Below are 24,655 nucleotides of genomic sequence, written 5' to 3' on the forward strand. Positions count from 1 at the left end.
AAGCAAAACAGAATTGCTCCACCTGCCGGCCAAATCCTCCCCCCTGACCGACCTCTCCATCACAGTCGAGAATGCAGCTGTGACCGCGTCGCCGACCGCCAAGAACCTTGGTGTTGTCCTCGACGACCAGTTGAACTTCTCTGCTCACATCGCAGCGACAACCAGAACCTGCAGATTCCTCCTGAGCAACGTCAGAAGGATACGCCCCTTCCTGACAAAAGAAGCCACCCAACTCCTCGTCCAATCAACAGTCATCTCCCGCCTCGACTACTGCAACGCACTGCTAGCTGGCCTCCCGGCCACTGCCACCAAGCCTCTTCAACTCATTCAAAACGCAGCGGCCCGCCTGATCTCAAACCTACCGAAATCGGCCCATGTCACCCCACTTCTTAGGGACCTGCACTGGCTCCCCATTGCTGCACGTATCCGCTTCAAGGCCCTCGACCTAGCATACCGTGCGGCAAAGGGAACCGCTCCCGCCTACCTCCGGTCAATGGTCTCTATCTACACACCCTCAAGACCCCTACGCTCTGCATCTTCTGGCCGCCTCAGATCTACTCCTATCCAAGTTAGGACAGCCGAATCCCGTCCAATCTTTCTCAGTCGACTAAAGACTCACTTCTTCAACCATTATCTGAAATGAAATTTTTTTATTCTTGCACGTTCCATACAAGGTCTTGCCAGACGCACCAAGCCCCCGGTAGAGCCCCGCAAAAAACAATGACTTGAATACAAAAACATTTAGTATATTTAACATTATTTCATCTCCCGACAGCTGGACTGCCCCCAAAAAACATTTTAAGGTATTACATTTTGAATTATAAATTTTTTTTGAACTATTTAAAACTTTTTCAAGATTTTTTAATACCCCGCAGATACCCTGTTTTTCAAACGTTCATGTACGTCATCATTCTCCAAAACCTTTCCAGGATGTTCGTGAGGTTATGTGTCATTATGTGTCGTTATCCGGACAGGGGAGCCGACCTGGAGAAGGAGTTGTCGAAGATCAGCGTGTATTCTCCTGGGTTCCTGACCTTCAGCTCTCCCTGGATGGTCTCCTTGTGGGAGTTACAGCGAGTCAGCGGGATCAGAACCTGGGGAGGAGGAGAAGGAGGAGGAGGAGGAGAAGAAGGAGGAGGAGGAGGAGGAGGAGGAGGAGGAGGACGAGAAGGAGAAGGAGAAGGATATGGTTTGTTTGATGGGCACAATGTCAAAGAAAGAGAGATAGAAGACTGGAAGAGGCAGGAGAGCAGTGTGTATGTTTAGGGCGAGACGATTAATCAAATTGAAATTATGATTTTGTCTTTGATCAAGAAAACAAGATAATCGACATACAAATCATTGTGCCGCATGCTGCGTCGCTCTCATTTCGTCTTGTGTTGTAAATGCAGCGCACCCTTCCTATGGTGATGTAATTTATAGGCATACTGCGTTACTGCGGCCTCAACCCTCAAATCCCTGGACTCTGTATATCACTCTGCCCTCAGATTCATCACTAATGATAGATATCACACTCATCACTGTGTCCTTTATGAGAAGGTTGGTTGGTCCTCGCTGATGGAGAGGCACAACAAACACTGGTATTTGTTCATTTTTAAGGCCCTTATTGGTAAGCTACCTCCTTATACTACATCATTATTGGTAAGCTACCTCCTTATACTACATCATTATTGGTAAGCTACCTCTTATACTACATCATTATTGGAATGGAATTTTGGAACCTACAGTATGGAACCCATTCTAGTGTCCTTAACTCATTGGCCGCCAAAAACGAGAATACTTGTGTTTCGTCGCCAACGGTTGAGCGCCAAAAACGAGTTTTCTCGTTTTTAGATCCTTTGATATTTTTTCTTTGATCCCCATTCTAAACACTTGCGCGGACCTCCCTGTGTCTCCCTGGCACCGCTGCCTATGTTCAAATTGCAATGACGATCAAATCCCCCCAGGTGGCAGTGATCGCCTCAAACCTATTGTTTCCCGTATGATAGCCATGCCCAATATACACACGTAATTGCGATTGCGATGGGACGACTGGGATTATTCATTTTGGAGTACCTTCTGACTAAGGTAAGGTCTATTTTAGGTATATTTGACCGAACCTAAAACATGCTTTTGTATCGATCACAGTGTCGTGTTTTACCGAACATAAAACATGCTTTTGTATCGATCAGTGTCGTGTTTTACCGAACCTAAAACATGCTTTTGGTAACGGTCGCAGCTTCGAGGTAAACCCCCCCCCCCCCCCCCCCCCCCCCCGATGAGGATTTTGTGAAGAAACACCGAATAGCGTGGAATAGTGCACAAACTAAAGTATGTAGAAATGAACTGGTTCAGTGTTGGACTATAAGCAATGCCTGTCAAATGAGCCATACTATTATCTCCATAGCTATAATACAGAACACACGATGGGTCCGCAAACATCGCGAAAATGGTCAATAACGCTGGCGGTGGTTGTTAGGCCCGAGGCGCAGCCGAGGGTCGTTAGACCCCCATAGGCGTGATCTAATTTCTATAACACACTCTGTCGTGTGATGTAATGCTTTTATACAATGGCCGAATTCATCCAACCATATTGCTATACAATAAACACACATTAATTGAAGATTTATTGACAAAACCATCCGCAGAAAAAGTTGTTCCAAAAAAAAGAAAGTTGCCTCCATGTGGAAGCAGCTCAGAGGTGCGCTGTTTCAAGGCAAGAATGCAGTGAGCGTGGGTTATTGGTTTGATTGATTAATTGCACATTTTATTAATGTCACCTTGTTTCAAACTGGTTAGGCCCTCTTTCGAAGTCGCCCTCTTTCGAAGTTGGTTATGCTTAGAGTTTGGAATCAGGGCTGGTGGTCTATCACCCTGCTCTAAAGATAAACTCTAAGCATAACAGACTTCGAAAGAGGGCGACTTCGAAAGAGGGCCTAAGCCTAACCAGTTTGAAACAAGGCAGACATAGGTTTTTCTTTTTGAACCTACTGTACTTTCTATAGAAGCATCTAAGAATGAAGTTCTTAACAGTTCTTAACCAGTTCGAAACAAGGCGGACATTAATAAAATGTTCAATCAATCAATCAATCAATTCAATAACCCACGCTCACTTTCAACAGCGCACATCCGCGTGAGCGTGTGTTATTGGTTTGATTGATTGATTGCTTGAACATTTTATTAACAGTGAAATGAATGTCATTTTGACGAATGGCAGACTTCCAGCGATTTATATTTTGTTCCACAATTACTCATGACCCACCAATTACATAATCCAACATTGTGTAAGAAACTAACACATTCGCCGTGACAGAATCGTTTTTGATTTAGTCGTTATGACGCTTTCAACATATCCATTCGTAAAGATTATTGTCCGCCATCTTGCTTTCATTTCTAAAACCACGAACGGCGGAGTGATTGTAATTCGGTTGTGGGCAGGTTCTGGGACCACGAGGGTGGATTATAAGAAATAACCACGTGTAACTTGACTGTTTCAGCCAATCAGAATTGAGAAATTTGCATGCCATTGTATAATTGTGTACTGTTTAACTTCAGTCTGATGTGTGTGTGTGTCTGACCTTGGCCTGCTCCAGGGGGACCTCCATGTTCTCCCTGTACACCACGCTGAAGGCGATGCTCTTGGGCTCCGAGGTGAACACCCAGGTGATGGTGGGGCCCGCGTTGCCCACGGCGATGGGGATGGTGCTGTAGCAGCTGGACCTGATGAAGAGCTCCCTGGAGCCGTCCCCGAACACCGCAATGTCCTGCACCGTGAAGGGGACAGACAGCCTATGGAGGGGGGGTGGTCCCAAACCAGGAAGTGAATAAACAGTCCGGGGGCGGGGTTTAAGCCGAGTGAGGGGGAGCCGGATATGTGATACGTTTTATAAGACTTTAGCGTCTTGTTGAACAATCTTAAAAAATATTTTTACATGATATGAAAGTACAGGTTCATACCTTCAAAATAAGCCATGGTGGGGTGGGGGGGGGGGGGGGAACTGTATATTGGAGGTGGTTGGGTAGGTGGGGTGGAGGGGGGCGTTAGGTAGGTGGGGTGGGGGGGGGGGGACTGTATATTGGAGGTGGTTGGGTGGGTGGGGTTTATTGGATTATCCACGAAACCTTACTTGGTTCCAAGAAGAGGGTCTCTATGCACTCTGAGTTTAACACTGTTTGACGAACAACGCCACTGACTCTTAGCTGCCAGAGATGCTCCCCTCCTGCTGACTTGCGTCGGTGTGTGAATGTGAATGTGTGAGTGAATGGGTAAAATGTGAGGAACAAATTGTAAAGCGCTTGGGATAAAAGCGCTATATAAATGCACCATTTTACATGTGACCTAACTCATCTATGACAGAAGGAATAGAACGCGGCAGCAGACATCAGCGATAGCGTGCCGGTGACTGTAGCGGCGCTGTGGTCTCAGACTCACGTCAGCTCTCCGGCCTTCAGCAGGCAGGTCTCTGCGTCCTGGACCTCCGTGTCCTCTGAGGTGGTGTCCCCCACACTCGCACTGCTGTCTCTAGAGGACGCAACATAAGACAACAAGCTACTGACACCAACATACAATAATGGGAAGCAAGGAATGAGCTTGACTGAGAGCGGTGGTTTGCCAGGAGGGAGAGTGCTTTTAGAAATGTAGCTACAGTAAGCAGTCTCATCAGAAAACAAAAATAAAGTACATAATGTACGTTATGTTATATATATATATAAATTAGTGCTGTCAGGCGATTAAAAAAAAGTATCTAATTAATTACAGGATTTGTAATTAATTAATCTAATTAATCACATTTTAATCGCATAACAATTTTAGGCCTGATATTCTATATTCTATAATCATATTTCAAATGGCATGTTCAGTACTGTATCTACAAAACCTTCTGTTTAGTCATCTTCCATTTATTCATTTGCTTAGATTTTTCAGGTCTGGTCAATTTGAGCATGGCGTTATTCACAGTCAAAGATAAAATACATTTAATTGATATTCTCATTTGGTTCATTACAATTTACTCAAGCCTAGTAACAGACACAGTATTTCTGACACTGGGAATACATTCCCTGAGATCCATAGATGTCCCTAGAATCAGATACCAAGAATATGCCAATTATATTGCTAATTACATTATTATATATATATATATATATATATATATATATATATATATACATATTTTTTTTTTTTTTTTTATTCTGTCCAGAACATAACGTGCTTCTGTGCACTTGGGGAGATGTTCCTGGTGAAAGACAGGCCTTTACCTCAACAGGACCGATCTACTGTAGATGTTCCTGATAAACGACAGGCCTTTACCTCAAAAGGACTGATCTAGATGTTCCTGGTGAAAGACAGGCCTTTACCTCAACAGGACTGATCCAGATGAAAGACTACATGCAAAAACAGCTCTCTGTGAGCTCATGGAAGCGCACCACACTGCGGTACTTACAGCTGTGCCGCCCCCTGCTGGCCGTGGCCGGGAGAGCAGGCGGTGGAGTAGGAGAGGGAGTCGCTGTCGTACACTCCGTTCACCTCCTCGTCTGTGATGATGTCGAACACACCGTCTTCCTGCTTGGGGGCCTGGTCTGCTCCTTTGGAGAACGCACACGAGTATCTAGTTATTGTTTCGGTTACCGATATATTGCCCCTGGGTTATGTGTGTGTGTGTGTGTGTGTGTGTGTGTGTGTGTGTGTGTGTGTGTGTGTGTGTGTGTGTGTGTGTGTGTGTGTGTGTGTGTGTGTGTGTGTGCACAAGACATGCACACCTTTGTTTACACTGTTTATTTATCTCATTTGTATATGTCTGACCACTGTCTGTCTGACTCTAACCACCAAAACCTGCACGGACTACAACGTATATCATGCCAGTTAGGGTACCTTGTGTATACGGTTTACTTTTACTCTTTATCATAGTATATATATTCAGATTCTAATTATTTATTGTAACGTATAATGTAACCGATAGGACATACAGACCCTCATCTGCACCTTTGCTTACACGGTTTATTTTTATATTCAGAGTTAATTATATAGTTTACACTGTTTATTTCTTCTCGTGTTTTTATATTCAGAGTTAATTATATTGTTTACACTTTCTTCTCATATTTTTATATTCAGATACAATTGCATTGCCTATATTTATGTCTTTCAACTATTACCCTGCCCATACCTGTACCTACCCTCCCCCATGCTGCTATGATTTGATTTTGATTTGATTTTATTAGGGATCCCCATTAGCTGGTGCGATAGCAACCAGCTAGTCTTCATGGGGTCCACACACAAAAAAACACACAAAAACAATCACTATTGCAAAAAACTAAATTATTAAAAGTCAGTACACACAATGCATAATGAACCTACTGTAACAATTAATATAGCTAAAATTACATTAGTGTAAAACAAAAACAAAAAATTACTTTACAGTGTTAAAAACAATTTAAAAACAATTTAAGATTCTTTTAAAAAGTGAATCTACTGTAAATGCAGCAGAGGTTCCGAGGCAGGCCATTCCACAGAGTTAATGCTCTAAAAATAAAAGATCTCCCCAGAGCGCTGGTTTGATGCCTGAATTTCCCCAAGGGGATCAATAAAGAAATATCTTATGTTATGTAACTTAACTTAACAACTTATGTTATGTTATGTTATGTTGTTATGTTATAATAATAATAATAATAATAATAATAATAATAATAATAATATCTTAGATTTATATATATATATATATATATATATATATATATATATATATATATATATATATATATATATATATATATATATATATCTCTTATCTTGTGTTATCTTATGGTATCTTGTGTTATCTCATCTTATCCCAGGTCTAGAACTGTGCCCTGAGAAAGGGAACTGTGCCCTGAGAAGGAGGTGCGAAGGGTCAAAGTGGGTATCAAACATGAAGGAAGACTGTCATGTTTTGAACTGTGGATATCAAACAGGGAAGGTAAAGACGATTTTAAACTGTTAAACTAACAGTTTAAATAATTCAGAACTATTTTATTGCACTGCACTATTGCATCATTCTACTCTTGGCTATTATATTCTACTATTTTATTGCACTGCACTATTGCACAATTTTACTCTGTCTATTCTATTTTACTCTTTTTATTATTGTCTATTTTAAAACTGCCATAGAATCAAACCATAAACAAGGTGGCCTGTTGGGATGCTAATGTAAAAAACAATGTGAATTTTTATGTCTGCACTTTATGTGCTAATTTTGTGCCCGTCTTTTTGCTGCTGTGAAGCACTTTGAGCTGCAATTCTTGTATGAAAGGTGCTATACAAATAAAGTTCATTATTATTATTATTATTATTATTATTATTATTATTATTATTATTATTATTATTATTATCTTATCTTGTGTTATGTTATGATATGTTATCTTATCTTATGTTATCTTTATCTTATGTTATGTTGTGTTATGTTACTGTATATGTTACGTCTGGTAATCCGGAGGTTCCCGGTTAGATTCCCGCTCGTCCTGGGCAGCGTGTCGAAGTGTCCTTGAGCAAGACATTTAACCCCTAACTGCTCCCGGTGAGCAGGTTGGCACCTTGCATGGTTGCCTCCGCCATCGGTGTGTGAATGTGTGAGTGAATGGGTAAAATGTGAGGAACAAATTGTAAAGCGTTTTGGATAAAAGTGCTATATAAATGCACCATTTATGTTATCTTTATCTTATGTTATGTTATCTTATATTGTGTTATGTTATGTTATCTTGTGTTATGTTATGTTATGTTATCTTGTGTTATGTTATGTTATCTTGTGTTATGTTATGTTATCTTGTGGTATGTTATCTTATCTTGTGTTATGTTATCTTATGTTATGGTATCTTGTGTTATGTTATCTTGTGTTATGTTATCTTGTGTTATGTTATGTTATGTTATCTTGTGTTATGTTATGCTATCTTATGTTATGTTATCTTGTGTTATGTTATCTTGTGTTATGTTATGTTATCTTGTGTTATGTTATGTTATATTACCGGTATGCTATGTTATCTTATGTTATGTTATCTTGTGTTATCTTATGTTATCTTATGTTATGTTATCTTGTGTTATGTTATGTTATCTTATGTTATGTTATCTTGTGTTATATTATGTTATCTTATGTTATGTTATCTTGTGTTATGTTATGTTATCTTATGTTATGTTATCTTATCTTGTGTTATGTTATCTTGTGTTATATTATGTTATCTTATGTTATCTTATGTTATGTTATCTTGTGTTATGTTATGTTATCTTATGTTATGTTATCTTATCTTGTGTTATGTTATCTTGTGTTATATTATGTTATCTTGTGTTATATTATGTTATCTTGTGTTATCTTATGTTATCTTGTGTTATGTTTGTTATCTTATGTCATCTTGTGTTATGTTATGTGTGCGTGTGTTAAGTACATTAACACATTGACGGCCACAGGGATTAGACGGGCCCCACTCTAGACGACCAGCATATGTAAACAGACTTGGGGCTGTTTGTAGAGCTAAATCTATACTTTATAGTATTGCTATCTGTCCATTATCATTGTCAATTGAGACCATAAACCGTCCCTTCAAAATGGATTAAAGAAAAAAAAAATCATCAATACGTTTCATATTTTATAGCGCTGTGAATATAAGCGTTATACGGCATTTGGTCTAGTATATTTCCTGGAAGGCGAGATAAAGGGCTAATAGCTACTAACGTTATATCCAATGGCATTTCCGTTATACAAAAGCTACAGTTAAAACTCAAACTGCATATGATCGGTATGATCCTCAAGCATGTATGCATGAAAGGGGGGGGGGGGGGGGGGGGGCGGGGGACGTCGTTTCTGATTATTGATTACCAATAACCGTGTTCGTCTAAGTAGCCACAAACGCTGGTCGGCTGGTTGAGTATCATAGCAAGCTCTGATCAGCATGTAATTTACGCGAAAAAGATCTTACCAGGAGCCGGTTGGATCCCCCCGAGCATTTCCCCGTTATCGATCGCCATCTGGTAGATCGATATGTCCATTGGCTGATGATAAATCCCCTTATTGCATAGTGAAATCCGCGATCCAAAACGTATTCCGTGCAACAGACAATAGCTATTGCTTCAGGTGAGTAGAAAACTACATTAGAGATAAAAAAAAAAAGACAACTTCGGCCACAGGGAACACTGCATTATCGCGATCTGGCCGGTAATGCACTTTCTCGAATTCAAAGAGTAGGGTACATCTGCAGTGCAGCTCGGCGACCTTGAATAGGTTATTAAAATGGAATAAAAGCCAAAACAACTTGCCACGGATATATTCGTCCTTCGGTCCATTAAGCATGGATTCGAAACACGTATATATCCGTGGTCGGGCGCCATTGTGTTAAGTCCCTTGTCACCTGTGCAGTGTGTCCCGGTCCTGCCCGGCTGGGGCAGGGGGCTGAACGGCGTGTCGGGTGCGTTGGCCACGTCCTCCTGCGGGTGGCGCTCCACCACGGCACAGTGCTGGGTGTAGCATTCGCCGCAGCAGCGCTCCCTGCCGCCGCCCTGCTGGGTGCTCACGGCGTAGCTGCAGCAGTAGTAGCAGAAGGGACGCCCACACAGCCTGGGAACAGACATCGCAAAAGGTGGGGGGTTGTTTCAGCGCTGCATCGTCGTGGCGATGGGGAGGTTCACGGTGTAGAATGGGGGTAATCAGAGCAGCGCTACAGTATGTGTGTGGGGGTTTCCATCTGCACGGCTCAGTCTGTCGCCTTCATCTCAGCCCACAGTGTGCGGTTAATATTCACATCATAGTCATAGGAGTTACATCACTGCTTTAGATTCAGCTGGGTCAGTGTGCGAATGTGTATTTGTGATGGGGACAGATATTACACTGGCTTCCTCCCTCCTGTGTGGCTCACGCTTTGAAGGTGTTGTCAGTGGTATTATTTTTGTTTGTTAAAGTAAGTGGTCTACATGTTAAAATAATAGCTCTACATTCTTACAGCCATCGCTGATATAGAGTGTCTGGTCAGTAGGGCTGTCTTAAATACTTCGAAGCTTCGTTCAATGGGCATGGGATTTGAATATGAAAATAAAATTTGATTAAAAAAATAATAATAATAAAGTTATTTTTTTGCTAAATCAACTCTGCCTCTCTTTGTTAACTAGAACAAGCAATGCTGTTTGTTATTTAAGATGAGGTCGGACTCGGCACTGACAGATTTGTGTTCATTGTGCTGCTTTTATAAAGCCTCAAATGACGGCTTACAATATTTCATGAAAGCAAAGTGTTTTGTTTGTCTAAGATTTTAAAATGTTTAAACTTTACAGCACTGACAAAGTCCCACAACATATTATTTTTTTAATTTAAATTATTATAATTTTTTTAATCTCGAAGCTTCAAATTAAAATCGAATATCGGCCCAGAAGCTTCGAATTCCAAAAAGAAAAATAGAAGGTCAGCCCTACTGGTCAGTAACATGGGTCTCCCAGTCCCTCCGCTCTGCAGTAAAGAGAATACATTTTTCTGGCATCCCGTTCCCACTTCATCCAATCAGGAGAGAGAACTCCCTTGAAACAAGTGAAATAATCTGCCACTGCAGTAAACAAAGCTAATTTGGCTTGGCATGATTTCTTGAAATAAGTAAGAATATCTAGTTTTTTTTTTACTTCTTACTGATGACTATTTTTAAACTGAATCAGTTTAAACTATTTTTATTATTTGCTAGATCCAAATGTGAAACACTGTGATTATTTGTATTACTGAATAGAGAGCCTATTAGGATGCTAGATCCTAATGTGAAACACTGTGATTTACCATACCTTGCTATGCTCGCTCATGCCTGTATTTTTTTTTTACTGTTGTGAAGCACTTTGAACTGCAACCTCTGTATGAAAAGTGCTATACAAATAAAGTTATTATTATTATTATTATTAGGGTTCTCTCTCCTGATTGGATAAAGTGGGAATGCGATACCAGGACATGTATTTTGTGTTTACTGCAGAGTGGAGGGACTGGGAGACAGACACTCTATCAGTGATGGCTGTCAGAATGTAGCGCTATTTAACATTTATTCTAAAACAAAAAAAAAACGTTGACGTGTATATATATATATATACATGTGTATTTTAACGTGTGTATATATATATATATATATATATATTTCCATATCTGTCTGAATATACCTGCATATAATCCTTACTCAGTAGTACTCATTTATATATTTTATATCCAGTTTAATCACCTGCACATTTTATATTGCACTTTACTGTTACATTTGCACTCTGGTTGGATGCCAAACTTATTTTCGTTGTACTGTACTTGGGTACACAATTGGAATCTAATCTAAAGAGTCCGCCGTTAGGCTGATGACGTGAGGCTCTGACCTGCAGTTGTACTTGCGCAGCCACCAGCTGAACTGGCTGTGGCAGCCCAAGCAGTAGTTGACGTCCCTCTCCGTCTCCTCCTCCCGCAGCTTCTGCTCGAACTCCAGGGCGTCTGACTTCTGCCACAGTGCATCTTTCTCCCTGCGGAGGGCGCCACCGGACATGTTTAGAACCCCTCGGTTACAATCACAGACACTAGCCCCACATGATTGTATTGTCAAGACTCGTTCGGGTGGTTTGGTATCGAGATTGACATTTGAAAACAAAGAGGAGTTCTTTCGAATAATGGTATTTCTGAAGAGTTGGGACGCAAGAGAGGATTGCAAGACAGGGTTCTGGGTAGTTTAGAGCTGAGGATTGCAAGACATTCTGACAGGGTTGTGGGAAGTTTAGAGGATTGCAAGACATCCTGACAGGGTTCTGGACAGCTTAGATAAGGACATCCTCATATAATATATTATTAAAGGAATTATCCAATGCCAAGCTAATGGTGCGACAGTGGCTCATAGGTAGAGTGGTCATCTGATAACCTGAAGGGTTCCCGGTTTGATTCTGGCTCCTCTCGGCAGCGCGTCGAAGTGTCCTTGAGAAAGACACCTAACCCCTAACTGCTCCCGATGAGCAGGTTGGCACCTTGCATGGTTGCCTCCACCGTCAGCGTGTGAATGTGTGAGTGAATGGGTGAATGTGAGGCATAAGTTGTAAAGCGCTTTGGATAAAAGCTGCTATATATAAACGCAGTCCACTTAAAGTGAAAAGGGAAGTGAAAGGTAGAAAATAAAGAAGCAGACTAGCTGAAAAGAGACTGTGACCTCTGACCTCTGACAATTGTTGCCCTTAGAGAGCAGAACACACCGATATTTTGACTTGTACGAAAATGCATTGACTGCAATAATTCTGTGGACCACGCTGCACTATAAATACCCTGTCCATTTACTCAAGGGTAACTTGTACACTGTTCCCTGCGAACATCAGATGTTAAGCCAAACTTCAGTCTCTACGACAATTACATTTACATTTAGTCATTTAGCTGACGCTTTTATCCAAAGCAACTTACATCGTGTAGTTAGTTGTCTTGAGCGTGTGTAGTTAGAAGATGAAGAGCGTAGGGGTTTTGAGGGTGTGTAGTTAGAAGATGCAGAGCGTAAAGGCCCTCCCATAGTCGAGCAGACTGTACACAGAGCAACTCCGCGGAGGTCCGCGCGGACTCAAAGGGAGTCAAAGCAGACCCACAGCAGAGTGCAAAGCTCCTATTTTCTGACGCGCGGACGTCCGCTGAGATCAAAAGCTCAAAGAGTCTGCGCGGACCTCCGCAGAGTTGCTCTGTGTACAGTCTGCTCGACTATGGGAGGGCCTTAAGGGTCTTGAGGGTGTGTAGTTAGAAGATGCAGAGTGTAGGGGTCTTGAAGGTGTGTAGTTAGAAGATGCAGAGCGTAGGGGTCTTGAGGGTGTGTAGTTAGAAGATGCAGAGCGTAGGGGTCTTGAGGGTGTATAGTTAGAAGATGCAGAGTGTAGGGGTCTAGAGGGTGTGTAGTTAGAAGATGCAGAGCATAAGGGTCTTGAGGGTGTGTAGTTAGAAGATGCAGATTGTAGGGGTCTAGAGGGTGTGTAGTTAGAAGATGCAGATTGTAGGGGTCTAGAGGGTGTGTAGTTAGAAGATGCATCAACTTCAATCTCTACGAGGCGTCCATTCTGTTGTTTACTTTACTTTAACGTGCCCGATACATACATATTAATACTACAACTCTGTACATACATCTGATTAGCACTATTACTCAGTAGTACTAATTTATATATTGTATACCCAGTTTAATCACCTGTACATTGTATACCACTATTGCACTTTACTGTTATATTTGCACTCTGGTTGGATGTCAAACTTATTTTCGTTGTACTGTACTTGTGCTGTATGATGGCAATACATTTTAATCTAATATAATGTAAAAGAAACGACGACACCCGGGTCAGCGTGGAGCCAGGCTGACCGGAGATCAGCTCCTACCTGATGAGTTCGATGAGCCTCTCCTCCAGGTTGGTCTTGGTGCGGTGCAGGTCGTCCAGCTCGGCGGTCGTCTTCAGGTCGAAGCTCTGCTGGTCCCTCGTGGCTCTCCGTAGACTCTCGCTCAGGTCCTGACAGGCCCTCTGAGCCACCACCAGGCCCTCCTCTGACCTGAACACATGACACACTATATCATAATGCCAGGGGTGTAAAAAGTACCCAGAAATTATACTTAAGTGAAAGTATGGGTACCGTCTCAAAATCGTACTCAAGTAAAAGTCAGAGTATCTGGATAAAAACGTTCTACTTTTAAATGTACTTAAGTACTAATTTCTGACTGTCTATTCTTCTGATAGCAGGTGTTTAATCAAAGATCCCCGCTTTCTAGTCTTGCACAAGGACCAATCAGCATGGGTATGGGCGGGTTCATTTTCCATTGATGGGGATTTGATTGGCTGTTTTTAAATAAAGTGCGACCGCAGGATTAATAACGTTAACGTTAGTTCGGCCAGAGAAACGAATATACTAATTAAAATGGTTGGACCTGCGAGACTTGTACTTTGTAGGTCTGCATTTTAAATGTAAGGAGTAAAAAGTATGTTTTTTTTCTCTGAAATGTAATTGAGTAAGAGTACAAGTATACAAACCTAATAATACTTGAGTAAAGTACAAATCCCAAAAAACAGTACTTAAGTATTGTAACAAAGTACAATTACTCAAGTACTTTACACCCCTGCATAATGCTGACCTGAACACATGACACACTATATATCATAATGCTGCTTCACCACCAGGCCCTCCTCTGACCTGAACACATGACACACTATATATCATATCATAATGCTGCTTCACCACCAGGCCCTCCTCTGACCTGAACACATGACACACTATATATCATAATGCTGCTTCACCACCAGGCCCTCCTCTGACCTGATCACATGACACACTATATATCATATCATAATGCTGCTTCACCACCAGGCCCTCCTCTGACCTGAACACATGACACACTATATATCATAATGCTGCTTCACCACCAGGCCCTCCTCTGACCTGAACACATGACACACTATATATCATAATGCTGCTTCACCACCAGGCCCTCCTCTGACCTGAACACATGACACACTATATATCATAATGCTGCTTCACCACCAGGCCCTCCTCTGACCTGAACACATGACACACTATATATCATAATGCTGCTTCACCACCAGGCCCTCCTCTGACCTGAACACATGACACACTATATATCATAATGCTGCTTCACCACCAGGCCCTCCTCTGACCTGAACACATGACACACTATATATCATAATGCTGCTTCACCACCAGGCCCTCCTCTGACCTGAACACATGACACACTATATATCATAATGCTGCTTCACCACCAGGCCCTCCTCTGACCTGAACACATGACACACTATATATCATAATGCTGCTTCACCACCAGGCCCTCCTCTGACCTGAACACATGACACACTATATATCATAATGCTGCTTCACCACCAGGCCCTCCTCTGACCTGAACACATGACACACTATATATCATAATGCTGCTTCACCACCAGGCCCTCCTCTGACCTGAACACATGACACACTATATATCATAATGCTGCTTCACCACCAGGCCCTCCTCTGACCTGAACACATGACACACTATATATCATAATGCTGCTTCACCACCAGGCCCTCCTCTGACCTGAACACATGACACACTATATATCATAATGCTGCTTCACCACCAGGCCCTCCTCTGACCTGAACACATGACACACTATATATCATAATGCTGCTACACCACCAGGCCCTCCTCTGACCTGAACACATGACACACTATATATCATAATGCTGCTTCACCACCAGGCCCTCCTCTGACCTGAACACATGACACACTATATATCATAATGCTGCTACACCACCAGGCCCTCCTCTGACCTGAACACATGACACACTATATATCATAATGCTGCTTCACCACCAGGCCCTCCTCTGACCTGAACACATGACACACTATATATCATAATGCTGCTTCACCACCAGGCCCTCCTCTGACCTGAGCACATGACAAAATGTTTAATGTTTATTATCGTCAACTATTATAAGTAGGGGTGCACGATATTGATTTTTTGACCCCGATATCGATAACGTTCTGCTCCTCAAGGTCGATACCGATAACCGCTAATATATATATATATATTTATTGTATTATAATTAGGGATGTCCGATATTATCGGCCGACCGATATATTAGAAAATGTGATATCGGAAAATATCGGTATCGAAAAAAAAAAAAAAAAAAAAAAAACTTTTTTTTTTTACATTTATTTAACCTTTATTTACCCAGGCAAGCAAGTAAGAACCAATTCTTATTTATTGTCAAAAGTATGCATGTTGGTTTAATTCAACAACAAGAGATATGTAATGTTAATTTTAACTTTTTTAATTATCATATTTTGCACAGATAATGCTTACATTTAGAAAGCCTTTTGAATGCATCCAGTGAAATTATTAATTACCTGAAATTATTCAGTTTTTTTGGGGGGAAACCCTGCATATATCGGTATCGGTTGATATCGGTATCGGTATCGGTATCGAAATTAAGAGTTGGACAATATCGGATATCGGTATCGGTAAAAAAGCCAATATCGAGCATCCCTAATTATAATTAATTTTTTTAAATGTATATTCCTGTAGTTGACCTAACCAGATTTATCATGACATGAGCGTTACTACTATGAACAAAACAAAGCCCAGAGAACAGAACATTTTTCCAAATAAATATAATTTGAGTCAATCACAAAATTCACAATCCGTCAATGTCATTAACACTTTGGGTGCCATGGGTTAAATTCATTATATACCATAGATTGCCAGCTCTATTTGTCTATGGAGAAGTACCCCTTCTTTGCATGGCTATAACTTTTTAAATTCTATTGCTACATTGCCATTATTAGGGCCCATTCAAAGTCCTATATGTATTGTTCATTGTGTAGCAACGTTAAACTTTTTCATTCACATATTCATAGTAAAGTATGGTCTAATGTATAAGTATGTTTTCATCTCTTTCTGCAGCTTTCTCCAGAACGTGATCTATAGCCCCAAATGCATTATATTGATGATGAAATACAGTTTGATGGCAATCGGGGCGATATAACAAATTTCAATTGGACGTACTTCTAGAACGATCTACGTATGATCTGATGATGACCGGATGGGCGGGGAATCGTTTATAATTCCGTGGGCAGCGTTATATCATTCATCTAGTGTGGGTCATATGTTCATCATAATAGTTTATATGGAACACGTTCAACAATAACGCTGAATCTTACCGAATCTTCCTCGCGCCGTTGGACGATCAGCGTGGTGTAGACCGTTTTAGATTATGGGATGTTTATCCTGATGAACCATTTCCAGCTTGTATAATACTATATACGTCCAAATCATGTTGTTTATCGAGTTATTGGCAATGGATCGCTATTATATTGTGACGAGCCAGAGTCCCGGGACATGTACCGAGTGCCCGGAAGTAATATGGCCGACCAGCACAACCTCCACAGCACTTCCTGTTTGGCGATTGCGCCGATCGGCCACCAGATGGCGCTCCTGAACCGCCAGAGAGCTCAGTGGGTCCTCCTGGTGGATCTCAGGCCAGCGGAGGGGAAATATGAATCCGATCGCAGATTTTTGAAATATTGATATTAAAGACGCTGTAAAGCGTCCTTCGGCAACTTGAGCATGGCCGGGAATGACGCTGTAAAGCGTTTCCCGGCAGTTAAAGTGTTAACAATGTGTTTCCCTGAACAATGAGTGAACTAAAAACCAACAGGTATTGTGCTTTGTCAGCAGATAAAACATTTGACGCTATAGGAGAGGAGACTGTTGTGGTCTTGGTGCATGAAACAACTATTACTTGGCATTTATAGGACAGCACGCCTCAAAAAGAATTAAATAAACCAAACAAATTATCTCTGTCAAACGTCTTTAATTTAGCAAACGCCTCATCAATAGGTACAAGCCGCGCCGGTTCCTTTGCAGCTGGCTTTGGATTTGCAGCAGCTTAGCCTGTAGCTGCTTGCGCGCCGTCGTCGGATTTTAATACGCCATCGTAGCGGTGGTGATGTTTCCGGTGACTTATTATTAGGTTGGATGTGTTATAGCTTGTTGCCCCTTTCCCTCCTCGTGGAACTTCTGCATTTGTTACAAATAGCAAGCGAACTGTTTTCCTCTGAAACTTTGAAAACGTCCCACACTACCGACGACGCCATGTTTGTTTACCATCTGTGCTGCTTCTGAAACTACGTCACAGCCAGGCATGAGAAAGGGAGCGCTGGATTTGTGAAAAACTCCCTCTTCCTAAACCACATGCTATCAGTCATACCACAGTACTGGCAAAACAGGAGGAGCCTACAGTAAAAACAAACGCCCTTCATCCCAATCCACCCACACTGGATTTCTTTTAACCAAAAAATGTATTATATATTATCGAAGCTATCAATAATGTTATCGGGTTTATCGGGATGACGTCATAATTGCTGATATCGGCCCGATAATTATCGTGCATCCCTAATTATAAGTAACGTTATTCCATCTGATCAGAAAGTGCCTGTCTCACAGTGTCACACTGGAAACTCTCAATCTCTGTTCGTCAATATTACTTATTATAGACAAACGGCGAGCGTCTTCTGAGTGCTCGCTTAGTTGACACTGACAGTGGCACGAGACCCACGAAAATATCAGAATGTTTAATAGAATGTTTAATAAAAGTTCCCGCAATACTGGCCATTCTCTCAGTCAAGGGAGCACTCGCAAACATGCTGCGCTATTTGAAGAGGATAATGTTAAACACAGCAGAAGATGGAGAACAGACGCAGACTGACCAACAGGGAATTGCATCCAACCCTAGTACAACCCTCGAGTCTAAGGTAAGGACACATTAAAATCACAGAGGTGTAATGTTAGTCTATTGGAACTGTATACAGTAGTCAGCTGCTAGTTAGCGTTCTAGCTTGATAGTGGGCTGCTTGCTAGCTAATGTTAGCCCCCTGTGTGTGAAAAAACTTTACACAGCAGTTGATTTAAAGGGGAACTATCTTATAAATGGCCTTTTTCAGTGTTTAGCATTGTTTCCTAGCTATGTGGACTTATATTAATATGATCTATGTCTCTAATTCTCATATTGGCGCATTCTTCCAATTCTCCTCTCACAATATTCACCCTCACTGAACTGAGTCATCTGAAAATGTGCTGATTTGTGATGTCAGAGAGACTCAGCTGCATAATAATGTGGCCCCATGTGCTGAGACTCACACCCACTCCACACAGTCAGCTCAAAACGGCTTAAGATCTTGAGGTAGAAAAATGCTGTTTTTGAGGACTTGATTAGAAATACAAAACAATGAATTAAAAAAAATTTTAAATTACAGAGGTGTTCCATAAACTCACAGGAATTGTGTAAAAGTGCCCAAACAGTGAAAGAAATAGTAAAATAGTTCCCCTTTAATTGTGAGTGTGTATCGTTCGCTCAAAGCAGCCCGCCCCATGTTAGCTAGGTGTATCTGTTATATTGACAAGGCTTGACAACCGAGGTTCAAATTTAACTTCACATTTATTGGCTGTTCGTTTACATGTCGTTAATGCATCGGAGTCCAGCGTACAACGGTGTCTTGACTTCCGGACCTAGTGTGACGCACTTGCGATCACTCAAATACGGCATCCAAGAGACTCACACGCCTACCCAATACATCACAGTGTCTGTTGTATGACTACGCTGCCGCCGAAAATGCCAGTTTGGATTTCTGTACTTTTCTGACTTCATAAACTACCCCATCAGTCCTTAAAAGAGTTGCAAATATCCATAATAATCTACAAGACATCATTAACAATTTGAATGCCAGCCACGACATAACACGTGTTAACAGCCCGCCCCCTGAATGCCCAGCACGATAATTAGCGTGACATTTTTTTTATTAGCAATCTGAATTCATATTTCATCAACCGAGTCTACCGTTGGGAAACCAGCCTCATCAGGAGCTCAAATGTGAAAAAAGCGCCCCCTATCGTCTCCCAGATGGTAATGCACCCTTTTGGAATGGACTCAATGAAAATGGATGAGAAAAAAAAACTCCGGAATCCACATTTTACATGTAACCGGAGATGATCCCAGTCATTGTGGAGCCTCAGAACAGCGTGTAATATGTCTTTACAGTATGTAGTGATGGATCAATAAAAGGATCGATTTTTGGAATGGCGATCAGGAATTGGAATAATCTTTTTGGATACCATCTGATCTCAGGTAAGGAATCTATTTTACTAGTCTTAGGATAATCAGACCTGTTTTCACGGAGATATAAGCTTTTCCCCTATGTTTGATATGGCTGTTTGGCTGTGCGAGCGATCAGGAAATATATCAGAGCAGATATCAGATCGCCTATATAGCGTGCATACGTACACATATACTATCGATAATCTAGCGTTTATTTGAAAACGATTCATAAATAGGCCGAAAAATGAGAAAGTTTTGTGTATTCTAGAATATTCCGTTTATTATGGAATATTTTTATTTTCCTTGAAAACGAGGGCTTTTCAAGATGCTATAAAACGGAAATGAACCGATAAAAAAACAATCCACTTCGACAATGTTGACTGGAAAATGAGTCATTGATAAGCGACAGGCAGATTCGACACATAATTTAAAACAGATTAAAACAAATCTCTTGTCGGTTTTATTTACAAGTACATTTCGGACAAGTAAGTTTAGCTTTCGGACAAGTAAAATATCTGACCCACTTGTCCGAAGGACAAGTTAATGTCAAGCCCTGAGCGACATCAAGCCTAATTTTATCAATATATTGAATCAAAATCAAATCGGGACCTTGTGAATTGAAATGGAATCAGTTCATCAGTGCCTGGTACTGAAGTTAAGAGAAGTTTCTTTCCAAAGGATTTTAAGGAGGCAGAGGTTTTAAGGGGGTTTAGAACAGGTGGTTTATGGAAACAATAGCTCACCTTGATAAGTCTCCTTTCAGCTGGTCTAGCTCCTCTCCTCTCTGCTGCATCACACTCTCAGACCGGGCTATCTGGGCGTCCGTGTCTTTCATCTGTTGGCTGTACCTTTGGTTCTCGGCCTACAATGAGCGGCAAAGAAAAAAACAAAGTCTTCATTATTACATAAAATATGAGTTAAATGTTAGTACACATCTGTACTGGCCTGTAGAGGCTAACCGCAGCAACTCTGCAACTCTCAAGCCAAATGTGTTATTGGTAGAAAGGTGGCAATTCACTTATTAAATAGGTATCCGTGAAGTCATTTCTATGCCTAAAAACCATGACCAATGACTTGACCTTTGACCCCCCCCCCCAAAAAGGTGCAGATACTGTACTCTGCCTTTGTATTACCTTAAACCGTTAGGTGATGCAAAGGCAAAGTGCAGTAACTACAATACAAAATGTCCTTGTATGTATGTATGCATGTATGTAAGTATGAAGACATCTGTTTTGATTAATGGTTATATTTATAGATATAGTCTGCATGTTTGTATCCAATGCAGCGGGTGATTCACTCTGCGGAGAGGGTGATCGGCTGTCCCCTGCCCTCCCTCAAGTCCCTGCACGACTCCAGGGCGCTGAAGAGAGCAAGGAAGTTCATGGCCGACCCCTCCCACCCCGGCCACGGCGTCTTCACCCTGCTCCCCTCTGGTAGAAGGTTGCGGATACCGAAGGCTGTGAAAGCCAGACACAGACTGAGCTCTTTTCCCCTCAGCCGCCAGGCTGATCAATGACTCAGACAATGACCCAGGCTTTTAGCTTCTGTGCCCCCGACAGATGGAATGTTTAGCAAAGCACCTTAAAACTCAATACTTTAGTATCCACTGGTCAGTTTAAATCTATAATGACTCAGTCTGTAGTTGTTTTTGAATTTGTTTTATTCGATTTATTTTTGGGCTTTCTGTATTTTTCACCCACTCCAATTTAGTCGTTATGCCAATTCCCTGCCTGGTCGTTGCGCACATTGCCCCACTGTCGGCCTGGGGAGGATGTAGAACTACCACATGCCTCCTTCGATACATGTGGGGTCGCCAGCCGCTTCTTTTCACCTGACAGCGAGGAGTTTCACTGGGGGAACATAACGCATGCAAAGGTTCACGCTATTTCCCCCAGATCCCCTCCCTGCTGAACAGGCACCCCGACCGACCAGTATGAGTCGCAGTTTACAACAACCAGGACACATACCCCACCGGCTTCCCACCCGCTAACACTGCCAATTGCATTAGTAGGGACGACTGACCAAGCCGGAGGTACCGCTGACAGCTGGATTCGATCCCAGAGTCTCTGCGGTGGTAGGCGAGTGCTTAGTCTACTGCGCTACTAGTCTGTAGTTGTTTCAATTCATTTAAATTGTTCAATTGATTGACTTTTCTGTTTGTTTTTGTATTATATATTGTACCTCTCGACGTCATTGTAAATGAGAGCCTGCTCTCAATTATCTTTCCAGATAAAATAAAGATTGAATGTTTTAAGTTTAAATAGATTAGTGCTTGAGAAAGATTAAAGCACTATTTTGCTGCAACATCCACTTCATCAGCTCTGTTATGCGATTAACAAACGAGGCCGAGCTGCTGAACCAATCATCTAAACGCAGTAAAGTATATTATTAGTTTCCGTTGATCCCTGTCACTCTTTCCAGCGGCAACTAGTGGCTCGCAAAGCGATTTGGGAGCGACTAATGAAGCAGAGAGTGACTACTGAAGCAGGGAGTGACTACTGAAGCAGAGTGACTACTGAAGCAGAGAGTGACTACTGAAGCAGAGAGTGACTACTGAAGCAGAGTGACTACTGAAGCAGGGAGTGACTACTGAAGCAGAGTGACTACTGAAGCAGGGAGTGACTACTGAAGCAGAGAGTGACTACTGAAGCAGAGTGACTACTGAAGCAGAGAGTGACTACTGAAGCAGAGTGACTACTGAAGCAGAGTGACTACTGAAGCAGGGAGTGACTACTGAAGCAGAGAGTGACTACTGAAGCAGAGAGTGACTAATGAAGCAGAGAGTGACTACTGAAGCAGGGAGTGACTACTGAAGCAGAGTGACTACTGAAGCAGGGAGTGACTACTGAAGCAGAGTGACTACTGAAGCAGGGAGTGACTACTGAAGCAGAGTGACTACTGAAGCAGGGAGTGACTACTGAAGCAGAGTGACTACTGAAGCAGAGTGACTACTGAAGCAGGGAGTGACTACTGAAGCAGGGAGTGACTACTGAAGCAGAGAGTGACTACTGAAGCAGAGAGTGACTACTGAAGCAGGGAGTGACTACTGAAGCAGAGAGTGACTACTGAAGCAGAGAGTGATTACTGAAGCAGGGAGTGACTACTGAAGCAGAGTGACTACTGAAGCAGGGAGTGACTACTGAAGCAGAGAGTGACTACTGAAGCAGGGAGTGACTACTGAAGCAGAGTGACTACTGAAGCAGAGTGACTACTGAAGCAGAGGGTGACTACTGAAGCAGGGAGTGACTACTGGGGCAGAGTGTGACTACTGAAGCAGAGTGACTACTGAAGCAGAGAGTGACTACTGAAGCAGAGTGACTACTGAAGCAGAGAGTGACTACTGAAGCAGAGAGTGACTACTGAAGCAGAGAGTGACTACTGAAGCAGAGTGACTACTGAAGCAGGGAGTGACTACTGAAGCAGAGAGTGACTACTGAAGCAGAGGGTGACTACTGAAGCAGAGTGACTACTGAAGCAGAGTGACTACTGAGGCAGAGTGACTACTGAAGCAGGTAGTGACTACTGAAGCAGGGAGTGACTACTGAAGCAGAGTGACTACTGAAGCAGGGAGTGACTACTGAAGCAGAGAGTGACTACTGAAGCAGAGTGACTACTGAAGCAGAGTGACTACTGAAGCAGGGAGTGACTACTGAAGCAGAGAGTGACTACTGAAGCAGAGTGACTACTGAAGCAGAGTGACTACTGAGGCAGAGTGACTACTGAAGCAGGTAGTGACTACTGAAGCAGAGTGACTACTGAAGCAGAGAGTGACTACTGAAGCAGAGAGTGACTACTGAAGCAGGGAGTGACTACTGAAGCAGAGAGTGACTACTGAAGCAGAGAGTGACTACTGAAGCAGGGAGTGACTACTGAAGCAGAGTGACTACTGAAGCAGAGTGACTACTGAAGCAGGGAGTAACTACTGAAGCAGAGTGACTACTGAAGCAGAGTGACTACTGAAGCAGGGAGTGACTACTGAAGCAGAGTGACTACTGAAGCAGGGAGTGACTACTGAAGCAGAGTGACTACTGAAGCAGGGAGTGACTACTGAAGCAGAGAGTGACTACTGAAGCAGAGAGTGACTACTGAAGCAGAGAGTGACTACTGAAGCAGAGAGTGACTACTGAAGCAGGGAGTGACTACTGAAGCAGAGTGACTACTGAAGCAGGGTGCTTTTTTTTTTTAATTAAATTAATAATGAGTCGGGAGCTGCGCTGCCTGGGCGGCTGCTCTCCGTTACACAGCCAACAACATTACATTACATAATTATGTTGCAACCATCATCTATAAAGCAAACAATTATATAAATATTTATGTAATTAATAGAGACAAAGGCAGAATTCGACTTAATTTTTTATTAAGACAGAATTGTCAGTGCTGTAAAGTTTAAACCTTTTTAAATCTTAGACAAACAAAACACTTTTTTTTATGAAATATTGTAAGCCGTCATTTGAGGCTTTATAAAAGCAGCACAATGAACACAAATATGTCAGTGCCGAGTCCGACCACATAACAAACCGCATTGATTGTTGTAGTTAAAGGATAACGCCAACATTTTGGGAAATTAGCTTATTTAACATCTTCCCTGGAGTTAGACAAGAAGATACATACCTTTTTTGTCTATGTGCATGCATTAGGCTTAGGGAACAGACGCTCCGTTAGCATAGCTTAGCTTCATCACTGGAAGTGAGGCAGGACAGTACCCTGACGTTCCCTCTACAGGTTTGTTGATATTCTCATTCCTTCAAAGGATCTGAACCGATTGAAGTTTATGGATACCATGACTTAAAATCCTCTTACCTTGACGATTAAAAGCCTCCCCAATTTAGAAAACAGTAATCCAATGGCTGGTATTGATAATATACTACTACCTACTGGACGCTCGGAGCTAACCGGAGCTAACGCAGAACAGGATGTGTAAGCAGAAAACGAGGCATCATTTTTACTTCCGGTCAGGGGGTTTCAAAATAAAAGAGCGACGTCTAAAGCACCGGAAATACGTTTATTTTGTACATTATCTAACGTTAACACGAACCTAAACTAACGTTACAACTAACCTAAAGTTAGTTTAGGTT

The 24,655-nt window shown here is 42.0% G+C and overlaps 1 protein-coding gene across 1 annotated transcript in view; it reads right to left on the reverse strand.

The window, feature by feature from the left end:
• fyco1b (FYVE and coiled-coil domain autophagy adaptor 1b) overlaps nucleotides 1–24,655 on the reverse strand; it is a gene marked incomplete at its 5' end in the record, with an annotated part of 81,113 nt that overhangs the window by 5,088 nt on the left and 51,370 nt on the right. Inside the window, 8 exons of the mRNA XM_084327962.1 lie at nucleotides 985–1,094; nucleotides 3,558–3,768; nucleotides 4,412–4,501; nucleotides 5,421–5,562; nucleotides 9,346–9,551; nucleotides 11,318–11,458; nucleotides 13,320–13,487; nucleotides 20,324–20,442. Of these exons, the coding sequence (XP_084184088.1) occupies nucleotides 985–1,094; nucleotides 3,558–3,768; nucleotides 4,412–4,501; nucleotides 5,421–5,562; nucleotides 9,346–9,551; nucleotides 11,318–11,458; nucleotides 13,320–13,487; nucleotides 20,324–20,442 (1,187 nt within the window). The remainder of the gene's footprint in view (nucleotides 1–984; nucleotides 1,095–3,557; nucleotides 3,769–4,411; nucleotides 4,502–5,420; nucleotides 5,563–9,345; nucleotides 9,552–11,317; nucleotides 11,459–13,319; nucleotides 13,488–20,323; nucleotides 20,443–24,655) is intronic.

This window comes from Notolepis coatsorum (assembly GCF_963971535.1).
Source record: "Notolepis coatsorum genome assembly, chromosome: 13".
NCBI classification, from domain to species: Eukaryota; Metazoa; Chordata; class Actinopteri; order Aulopiformes; family Paralepididae; genus Notolepis; species Notolepis coatsorum.